The sequence below is a fragment of the Poecile atricapillus genome, chromosome 1 (assembly GCF_030490865.1).
Source record: "Poecile atricapillus isolate bPoeAtr1 chromosome 1, bPoeAtr1.hap1, whole genome shotgun sequence".
Taxonomy (NCBI): domain Eukaryota; kingdom Metazoa; phylum Chordata; class Aves; order Passeriformes; family Paridae; genus Poecile; species Poecile atricapillus.
In genome coordinates this window covers 669,337-680,214 of record NC_081249.1, presented here as the reverse complement: position 1 = coordinate 680,214, position 10,878 = coordinate 669,337, and the positions used below count along the sequence as shown (strand labels likewise).

General features: G+C 54.1%; 1 protein-coding gene across 2 annotated transcripts; it reads left to right on the top strand.

The window, feature by feature from the left end:
- The first annotated feature begins 677 nt into the window (after positions 1-677).
- Positions 678-5,506, top strand: LOC131588390 (olfactory receptor 51E2-like). Of its 2 annotated transcripts, XM_058857254.1 has the most exons (3): positions 678-1,148; positions 2,598-2,650; positions 3,237-5,506. In XM_058857254.1, exon 3 carries the CDS (start codon positions 3,283-3,285, stop codon positions 4,231-4,233), a length of 951 nt encoding a protein of 316 aa, XP_058713237.1. In that variant the 5' UTR covers positions 678-1,148; positions 2,598-2,650; positions 3,237-3,282; the 3' UTR covers positions 4,234-5,506. The 2 variants fall into 2 exon arrangements, with proteins under 2 accessions (XP_058713237.1, XP_058713247.1); XM_058857264.1 differs by lacking the exon at positions 678-1,148 and having other exon boundaries at positions 1,206-2,650.
- Positions 5,507-10,878: the final 5,372 nt, after the last annotated feature.

Below are 10,878 nucleotides of genomic sequence, written 5' to 3'. Positions count from 1 at the left end.
AGCAGGACCGTGTGAGCCAGGTGTGTGTCTGGATGGGCTTGGGGCTCTGCTGGGGCTGGAAGCTCTCTTGCAATCAAAATGGGGAGATCAAAAACATTTTAGGAATGGTTAAAGTTCCTGGCACTCAGGCCCCCGTGCTGCTGCCTCCCCTCTGAGGCTGGCTGGTGCTGGCTGTGCCCCTCAGCAGGGTGGGAACCTCCAGGGACACCCACAGGTGGGACATGCCAGCATGTCCCAGCAGCTCCTTGCCCTGCTGGAGGCTGGAAGGTTTCATGGTTCTCCTGGCTCACATCCTCCCCCAGACAGGTTGAAATGTCCCAGAATCATAGAACAGAATCACAGAACCACTGGGTTGGAAAAGCGCTGCCAGACCGGTGAGTGACCCCACCTTGTCACCCAGACTGGAGCACAGAGTGCCACATCCAGCTGTGAATGTTTCACCCCTCCAAACTGCAGAGCTGTTTCTCTTCATCTCAAACCACATTTTGACCAGTCCTGAGCACTGTGGAGAATGAGAAGCAACAGTCAGTGTTTACCTTGGGAGGACGAAGCAGCAAAGGCACCAGGACAGGATCCTACCCCTAAACTGTCCTGGTTGTGCCTGACACTGAGCACTTCACCAGCCCAGATCAGTGACTTTCTGTTCTGCTCCACATGTGCAGTAGCTGGAGAGAAAAAAATGATGCGGAAACATCTCCATAAAAAACCAGAAAGAGGGCAGGGAAGAGTCCTGAGGGGAGGATTCCCAGGCCACTGCTCGCTCTGTGCTCTGCTCATTATCTTGCTGTGTCCCAGGGGCCCTTGCCCAACACCAGCAGCCCCCAGGAGCTCAGCCTGGGGAGCAGCTCCCACTGGCACTGGGGAAGGAAAGGGCTCTGCTCAAATCCCTCTGACCCAAACTGGAGCTTGCAGGAAAAAACAACAGAAGGGAGCGAGATCCAGGAGAAAAGAGCCTTGCTGTAGAGACGCCTGGCTCGCAGCAACCTCACACGGGATTCTGAAACTGATGAGTGAGAATTCTGAGAAGGTTCTGAGTCTGCTCCCATTCTGAAATCTTCCAGAGTTCATCCCTGGAGGTCCGTGTGTCCTGGCTGCAGCTGCTCTCCAAAACGGCTCCGAAACAAACAGCCCGAGGAGCCTCTGCTACAGTAAGAAAATGTTTGTGTGGGAGTTGGAGGGCAAAGTGTGGGGGATTTATCAGCACAGCTGGAGAGCAGGGTGGAGGGGGAATGAAAGAGGGAGAGATAAAGGTTGGAGGGGAGAGGAAGGGGAAGGGAAAGAGGGAGAAGGCAGAGAAGGAGAAAGGAGAAGAAAGATGGGAGAGCTGGGGGTGCTCAGCTGGAGAGGAGAAGCTCCAGGGAGAGCTCAGAGCCCCTTGCAGGGCCTGAAGGGGCTCCAGGAGAGCTGGAGAGGGACTGGGGCCAAGGGCTGCAGGAATTGCCAGGAGCCAGGGAATGGCTTGAGAGTAGGATTTGATGGGATCTTGGGCAGGAATTGTTCCCTGGCAGGGTGGGCAGGGGCTGGGATGGAATTGCCAGAGCAGCTGGGGCTGCCCCTGGATCCCTGGCAGTGCCCAAGGCCAGGCTGGACATTGGGAGCAGCTGGGACAGTGGAAGGTGTCCCTGCCATGGCAGGGCTGGGAATGGGATGAACTTTAATGTTCCTCCCAACCCAAACCATTCCATGGTTCTTTGGCGAGGTGGGGATTGGTCCAAGGTTGGACTTGATGATCCCGGGCTTCCAGCCCCAGCGATTCTGTGATTTACTGCTGGGGCTGATGCTTGGGTCCCCCTAGGAAAATAAATCTGCATTTACTGGTGTTTCAGAGACGTGGACCCAGTTTCCATCTCTACAGAAACCCAGGCCCTCACAGCACTTGCTCTGCCCACCAGCAATCCCAAGTCCTGAGCCACTTCTGAAAACCTGCATACATTTATCAGTGTCAGAGAATTAGAGATGAACTGAAGCATCGGGGTCATTTCAGTGCCTGTCTCACAACCCCATTCCCCCAGGGAAATGATCAGGAGGGCAGAAACTTTCCAGTGAGACTCAGGTAATTCCATCAGGGCTGGCAGCTGAGGTGCCTCGGTACCTGCTGGTGATTACTGAGGCTCCTTGTTCATTCCGTTTGTGTTTAATGCGAGAGCTTGGCTGCCAACGTCATCCCTGGAATAGATTTTGGGCACGGTGACAGCAGCAGTCCTCCCACACCGTGTGTAAATCGGGTATAAAAAGCTACAGGGTGAGTCCTGCTTGTTATACATCCGAGATGGAAAAGCCCCACATCAGGAGAATAAAGCCTGATGCTATTTTAGGCCTTCACCACAGATGTGCGATAAAAACCCCAACGTTTCACAACCCAGCATTACTTATAAAATAACTCCTTTAATAACCTGCAGAGCTCGCCATAAAGCCACTTTGCATCATTTATTTGCACAGGCTGGGCATGAAAAGAATAACCAGAAAGCTCAGGTTGTGCTTGACCTTGTGCTGTCCATCCAGGGCAGGAGGGATGGTGGGTTTATTCCAGCACAGGTACTGGCTTGGTGCCTGAAAATAGAAAAGTGCCTAAAGCAAAGCCTTTTATGTATCTTCAGGCCATTACCCGTGGATCACAGCACTCCTGGAAAATCTACAGATACAGAATAAGGTGAATAATCCGATTATTATTTTTTTTTCTACAGATACTCTGTTTTTTCCATACATGTTTTTCATAGGGTGAAAATCCAATTTGCACGAGCAAAAAAAATTGGAAAGGCCCATGTCTGCCTGTGCCTGTGAGCTGTTCTGGGGAGGGCTGGGTCGTGGGAGGCAGCACTGCCAGCTTCAGCCTCGCTGAGCACATTTCTGACAGGGCACCACATCACATATGGAAAAAATCAAGCAGCACTGAAGCATTACAGAAAGCACTAAAAATCTGCTGGGTTTTTTGTTATTATTTTTAATTTTGTCCTCTAAAAAGAAAAGGAAACAAGTTCAGCTGATGGGTTTATTATTCAAAAGGTTGATTTTACGGTGTTCTGCCTTTTAGAGAATTCAGGCAATTCCTGTTCAAACTCAAATGTCAGCATTTTGTCGCCGCGTATGTTGTTGCATAGAGCCATAATGGGGTAAAAATCTGGGAGAGGAGCTCTCTGCATCAGTGTGGCGACTCTGAGAATCCCAGGAATGGCCCTGTGGGATCCCAAGCCATGGGAAAGGGCTTATAAAAGTCCCCGTTTGTGTTTCCCTCGCAGCAGGAAGTGCCCTGGCATAGCATGAGCGGCCCGGGCGCTGCGGGCCATGCCCTTCTCCAACAGCTCTGACCTCAGCCCGTCCTTCATCCTGGCCAGCATCCCGGGCCTGGAGGCGGCGCAGTCCTGGATGGCCATCCCGCTGTGCTCGGCCTACATCCTGGCGCTGGCGGGGAACTGCGCGGTGCTGCTGGTGGTGCGCGCCGAGCCCAGCCTGCACGCGCCCATGTACTTCTTCCTCTGCATGCTGGCCGCCATCGACCTGGCCCTGGCCACGGCCACCGTGCCCCGCGTCCTCTCCTTCTACTGGTTCGACAGCAGGGAGATCAGCTTCGCCGCCTGCCTGCTCCAGATGTTCCTCATCCACACGCTCTCGGCCGTCGAGTCCACCGTGCTGCTGGCCATGGCCGTGGATCGCTACGTGGCCATCTGCCACCCGCTGCGCCACGCCGCCGTCCTCACCAACCGCGCCACGGCCAAGATCGGGCTGCTGGCCCTGGCCAGAGGGGTGCTCTTCTTCCTGCCGCTGCCTCTGCTCCTGCTGCCCCTCCCCTTCTGCGGCCCCCGCGTGCTGTCCCACTCCTTCTGCCTGCACCAGGATGTGATGAACCTGGCCTGCGCCAACACCACCCCCAGCGTGGTGTACGGGCTCACCGCCATCCTGCTGGTCATGGGGCTGGACGCCGTCCTCATCTGCCTCTCCTACGTCCTCATCCTCAAGGCCGTCCTGCGCCTCGCGGCCTGGAGGGAGCGGCTCAAGGTGTTCAGCACCTGCATCGCCCACGTCTGCGCGGTGCTGGCCTTCTACGTGCCCCTGATCGGGCTCTCTGTGGTGCACAGGTTTGGGAAGGGCCTGGCCCCACTGGTCCACATCATCATGGGCAACATCTACATCCTGGTGCCCGCGGTGCTCAACCCTATCATCTACGGGGTGAGGACCAAGCAGATCCAGAGGAGGATCCTGAGTTTGATTCACGTCACCGGCAGAGCTCCGCGGTGACCTGAGCTCGGCCCCGTCACCTCCCTCTGGCTCATCCTGTCCTACACCGGAGGCTTTGGTGCCGGACTGTCCTCTCCGTGTGCTCCGAGGTGCTGCCACCAGGCTAAAGCTGATTGTAAACTCCTTCCAAGACTGTTTGCCCTCACCAAACTCAGAGAGAAATGACTGCAGTGATTGAAATACAAGCCCGACCTGGCAGGTTCCGCAAGAAGGGAAAAGTGACTCTGCGAACTTATCCAGATGTCCCAACATCGCAGCTCCCAGTTCCTGTCTCACCTCTAACAGTGGCAGAGCAGAGCAGATGCTGGATGGCTTGGGATGATTTAGTTAATTCATTGTTTTCATATGGGTTTTCACATGGGGAACAGTCACATTCCAAGAGTTTTGCCAGAAAATTTGTGCACAGCATCATTCTCTAACCAAAATAATTACAGGACACCCGTACAAAGTGACATTACAGAAATGCATTTCAGGAAAGGAACATCCACCTATGGGGTCTTCTTCTGACTTGCTGTGTGCTCTGTCAAGATCCCTCAACCTCCTCATGGCAGGTGCTGTGGAAAAACTTCAGACTCAGAGCTACTGGTAGCAATTGTAAAAATAATCTAAATTAATAATTGTATTCAATAAAATGAAAACATCTCAAGGATAAAAATAAGCACGCCATAAAAGTCAGTGATGACTCCAAGCTGAAGGAAGTCTCATTTCCAAGCCAAAGGTGTTCCACAATGGGAATTCCTAAAAAAGTCCTGTCACTGGTACCACTGAACAGTCTGACCCCATCCTCTGGCACACCTTGGAGAGATTTGTATGGATCGATGGGAACCCCTCGCAGTGCTCTCATTGTCATGAATTGTGGTTTCACACCTGAGGTGAAGTCAGGGATGTGCTGGCAGTTCCCAGCGTGGCAGATCCCTCAGGGGGGTGCTGGGGCTGAGAGCTCCTGTTTGACCTCGGTGGGTTTTGGGCACTGCCCGGACCTTTCCCGGGGAGCTGCAGCAGCACAGCTTGATCTGCAGCCTTCAGGAGCCCCAGCTGCTCTCAGACCCCGGTGTCTCCATGAGTATCACACAATCCCAGGATCCTGGTGCTGGAAAAGCCCTCCCAGCCCATGGAGTCCCAGCTGTGCCCGATGCCCACCTTGTCCCCAGGGCAGAGCCCTGAGTGCCACGTCCAGCCCTTCCTTGGGCACCTCCAGGGATGGGCACTGCAAAGCTCCCTGGGCAGCCCCTGCCAAGGCCTGAGCTCCCTTTCCATGGGCAAATTCCTGCTGCTGTCCACCCTGAGCCTCCCCTGGCCCAGCCTGAGGCCTGAGCTCTCCTCCTGTCCCTGTTCCCTGGCAGCAGAGCCCGACCCCCCCGGCTGTCCCCTCCTGCCAGGGACTTGTGCAGAGCCACAAGGGCCCCCCTGAGCCTCCTTTGCTCCAGGCTGAGCCCCTTTCCCAGCTCCCTCAGCCCCTCCTGGGGCTCCAGACCCTTCCCAGCTCCCTCAGAGCCCAGGTCCAGGTGCTCAGGTCCATGATTTTATGTGGGGGATCTCACCAAAATCCCTGCCAGGACCTCCAGTGCTGCAATACTTGGTGGAGTTTGGTGCAGTTCCTTCCCAATGCCAGCAAATGTTGAGAGTAAAACAGGGCTCATTTTTGTAGTCTGTGCTGGTACAGCTTCAGTCTTGCTATAACCTTTTCTGCTAAATTCAACCCCAATTTATTTCAAAAGAAATGCTTTCATTTAGGCGAGTTACAAACAGTTCTCCTCTGGGACTTCAAGGCAGTTCTGTCTCCTGTCATTTTTGGCATATTCTGATTTAATAGAGCATAGGAGGGTAAAAAAATTCATAAAAATGAAAACAATCTGTACCTGCCTAACGTGATTTGGGAAATGTGAATGAATTTTTCACAGCATTATGGGTCTAAACCCTTTTCAGGTGGCCATGGCACTGAGAAATAGCTCCTGATCATTCCCCATATGTTCCTTTTTTTCCTCTTGTGCTGAGAAAGAAAATTAATAAAGAAAAATGAATGAACCACCCTGGAATGCTGTATTGTGTTTTCTACTCATTTACTTCTCAGAGAGTTAATAGAGCCTCAGAGCAGGAAGGCATGATGGATTTCTCCTGGGTGCAGATAAAAACTCACTCACATCCTGTTTTCCAAAGTTTAGTCATGGAATGTTGCTTTGCTGGGGAACAGAACAGGGCTGCTTGCTTGGCACTTGTCTTTGCCAATGAATGTGGCAGCCCCTTTCCTTCTGGAATGTCCAGAGGTGAGGCCCCAGGTCACCTGTCCTGCAGCAAGGAAAACCTCAACCAGACCATGGGGACACCCAGCCCACATCTCCTCCATGAGCAGGGCCAGAGCCAGCGGTGGGGATGGCCCAGAATAACTGGGAAGGGTTCACTTGACTGAAAAGGGAAAAGGTGAGACAAGGTGAGGGACAGCTGGAAGGAAGGAGGGAGGAAAAAGCAGGATGGGAGATGTGGGAAGAGGACTGGGAGTCACAGGAGCCTGGAGGTGGCAATAGAGGCAACAAGGACACACATGGGGCTGTAGCAGCTGGGGATCTCCCAGAAGATCTCCTGGGAGATGACCTCCAAGTGTTCCTCTCCTCTCCTCTCCTCTCCTCTCCTCTCCTCTCCTCTCCTCTCCTCTCCTCTCCTCTCCTCTCCTCTCCTCTCCTCTCCTCTCCTCTCCTCTCCTCTCCTCTCCTCTCCTCTCCTCTCCTCTCCTCTCCTCTCCTCTCCTCTCCTCTCCTCTCCTCTCCTCTCCTCTCCTCTCCTCTCCTCTCCTCTCCTCTCCTCTCCTCTCCTCTCCTCTCCTCTCCTCTCCTCTCCTCTCCTCTCCTCTCCTCTCCTCTCCTCTCCTCTCCTCTCCTCTCCTCTCCTCTCCTCTCCTCTCCTCTCCTCTCCTCTCCTCTCCTCTCCTCTCCTCTCCTCTCCTCTCCTCTCCTCTCCTCTCCTCTCCTCTCCTCTCCTCTCCTCTCCTCTCCTCTCCTCTCCTCTCCTCTCCTCTCCTCTCCTCTCCCTGTCCATGGCAGGTGGCTGGAACTCGATGATATCAAGTTCCTTCCAGCACCAGCCCTTCTATAATTCCATGGTGGCTCTTACATCTCCTCCAAATCAAAACATTGGAAGAAACCAGGTACAAACGTGCAAAACACAGCCCCGTTTGCAAGGTCATGGGCACTGAATGGGTTAAAAGCTGCCACCTTCTCTGACTTCTGTCTCTAATTAGCCTGAAGCATCGGGGGAGAAGCAGAGCTCCCTGCTGGGATTGATGTGTCAGGCAGGAAAACATCTCTGGTCTCTGCAGAGCAGTTTCCCCTGGAGCCCGCGGAGCGGGGGGAGCGTTCAGGGCTGGGGCAGAAATTCACTGCTCTGCAAGAAGGGCTCTGCTGCCATCCCCCCTCCAGGCAGCCCCACTCCTGTGTCCCATTGCCTGGGAGCTGTGCTCCCTGCCCTGTGTTCTGCACACAGGAATGAAGGTTTAGATGGAGCATCACCAACAGAGGCACTGCCTGGAAGAAGAAAATTGTCAGGACTTGCGATTCCCAGGATGTTTAAAGCCTCATGGAAAAAAATGGGGACTGTCCCCAGAGAGCAAGTGACCCCCAACCCAAAGCACCTGTGAGGTTCCCAGCTCTGCCAGCACAGCCCAGCTCCAGCTGGAGACCGGTGGCCGTGCTGGGACGGGCTGGGATGGTCAGTGTCACATCTGCCTCCAGATCCAGCGGGACCAGAGCCCAGCTCGGCTACGCCAGACCCTCCAGGAGGAAAAGCTTGGCTCTGTTCTGGGACTCTGCTCAGCCCTCTGCTGCCTACAGGTCTCCATCAGCTCCAGGAAGGCTTCCAAAGGCTCCTGCCAGGCTGGGAGCATCAGCCTGCTCTGCACTCAGGGCTCCTCAAGGGATCCTTTCTCCCAGCTATCAGGGAGAGCGAGCTGAGCTGTGCAGGGGCTGAGGGAGTCCCTGTCCTCCAGGGCAGAGTGGGCAGCACTGGAGCATGGGGCAGGGGGGCTGGTTGCAGTCTGCAACCTCAGGATCTCGTCCAGGGAAGCTGCAGGGTTCTGGGGACCAGCATGGAACACCAGCGAGACGTGCTCCTGTTCACGAAACCATTTATTCAGCATGGGAGCAAACCCAGATCCAGAACAAAGAGCCAACCATCCTCTTGATGCATTCACATCTCTCCTTCTTGTCCCCACTGGGGTCTCCCAGGAGTTTCCTCCTGCCTGAACTCCCTTGTTGAGGCAATAAACCAGCAGCACATTCCCAGCCTGCTTTGACATCATTCCCAGTGCTTGGTGCCAGCCCAAGGCAGCCCCACAGCAGCTCCAGCTGGACTCTGGGATTCGCTCTTAGGAGCTGTTTGCATCATTCCCTTTGACACAGCACATCAGCCAAAAAGAAAAAGGAAGAAGAAGCACTGGGACCTTTGAGGGGGATATAAAGGATTCACTGGCAGCCTGGAGGGAAGGTGCTCAGGCAGCTCCTATCTGAGTATGGATACAGAAATATCCATTTCAATGTTTGTATTTAAGGCAAAAAAAAAAAAAAGCTTTTCTGAGCTGCTTCTCACATGTCAGCTCCAGGTAAACCTCAGCTCCCTTTGGCAGAGCTGCTGTAGCTGCAGTGAGGAGCAGTTTTGAAGGGAGGGTGCCCACGTCACGGAGAGCTTGCTGCCCTCTGACCCTTGTCAATGAGAGCTGTGCACACCATTTATGGAAGCAGGGCAGAGCAGGGGCGACACACGCTGCCTTTGGCAGTGCCAGATGTGCCAGGTGTGATCAGCGGGTCCTGACAACCAGCTGAGATTCTGCTTCCTGCAGAGCAGGGACCTGCATCCAGCTGAGGGCCAGAAACCTGTAAGGAAGGACAACTCTTGTCCATCTTTCAGCCTGGCCAGGTGGGTAAGTAGGACTGAAATCTCTTCCCAGCGTGCAGAATTCGTTCCTGGGCAGCACAGGGAGCTGCCAGAGCTCTCCCATCCAGGAGAGGGTGATGTGGTTATTGTTGTCTTCATTCCTGCTGGAAAACAGCGCTCCAGTTTGTACATACAGGCATATTCAAGTCCAAAATCCGCCACCCTTGGGCTGGCAGATGTTCACAGCGCTGCATTTTGGCACTCACAAGCTGCTGGGGGCTTGGCAGAGCACGGCTGCCCTGCCCGGGCTCTCAGCTGTGCTCGGCTCTCAGAGGCACAAACTGGCACACGGCACTTCCCTCAGGCCTCTGCTGCCAAGGGTATTTTTAGAGAAGGAAAAGATCATCAAGCCTGAGGTTTTTTCACAGAAAGAAGAAAAACAGAGGTGCAAATGATCTAAGATGATGATGATAATAATAATAATAATAATAATAATAATAATAATAATAATAATAATAATAACAACAATAGATGTAAAGTGAGGATCCAGCACCACTCATCATCCAGAGAGGAATCCAGCACCACTCATCATCCAGAGACTCCTCCAGCTCCCCCAGCATTCTGGTTTTCAGGACTCATTGTTCTCCAGGCCAGGAGATGTCACAAAGGTCAGATTCCCTCTCACAGCTTCAGGCAGGTCAGAACTCCAGATCTCCATCGCCTCAGGGACACAAAGCTCTGCTGCATGTCCTGATGGCCATTTACGGGTTTGGGGAATTCTTTTGCAGGATTTGCTAAGGGATCTGCTGTGGGATCTGATATGGGATCTGCTGTGGGATCCGCGGTGGGATCTGATATAGATCCGCTGTGGGATCTGCTGTGGGATCTGCTGTGGGATTTGCCATGGGATCTGCTGTGAGATCTGCTGTGGATCTGCTGTGGATCTGCTGTGGGATCTGTTGTGGGATCTGTTGTGGGATCTGATATGGATCTGCTGTGGTATGTGCTGTGGGATCTGTTATGGGATCTGCCATGGGATCTGCTGGGGATCTGCTGTGGATCTGCTGTGGGATCTGTTGTGGGATCTGATATGGATCTGCTGTGGGATCTGTTGTGGGATCTGATATGGATCTGCTGCGGGATGTGCTGTGGGATCTGTTATGGGATCTGCTGTGGGATCTGCTGTGGGATCTGCTGGGGATCTGCTGGGGATCTGCTGGGGATCTGCTGTGGGATCTGCTGTGGGATCTGCTGTGGGATCCGCTGTGGGATCTGATATGGATCTGCTGTGGGATCTGCTGTGGGATCCGCTGTGGGATCTGCTGTGGGATCTCTGGCAGGACAAAGAGGCTGCTCTATGGAAATGAGCACCAGGCTGCGACCCCTCCGAGGGTCTCGGGCTTGAGCAGCAGGTTTGACAAACCTTGACGAGGTTCCCCCCCCAGCAGGTGTCACAGCGCGGGACTCGTGACACCAGGGGTGCCACAGCCGGGTGCCACAGTCAGGTGTCACAGGGTGTCACAGTTGGGTGTCACAGTCGGGTGTCACAGTTGGGTGTCACAGGGTGTCACAGGGTGTCACAGTCGGGTGTCACAGTCGGGTGTCACAGGGTGTCACAGTCAGGTGTCACAGGGTGTCACAGTCGGGTGTCACAGTTGGGTGCCACAGTCGGGTGTCACAGTCGGGTGTCACACGGTGTCACAGTCGGGTGTCACAGTCGGGTGTCACAGTCGGGTGTCACACGGTGTCACAGTTGGGTGTCACGGGGTGTCACAGGGTGCCACA

Bases quoted from the DNA above. Each gene is read 5' to 3' on its own strand.
- LOC131588390 (XM_058857254.1), top strand. From the start codon at position 3,283: ATGCCCTTCTCCAACAGCTCTGACCTCAGCCCGTCCTTCATCCTGGCC.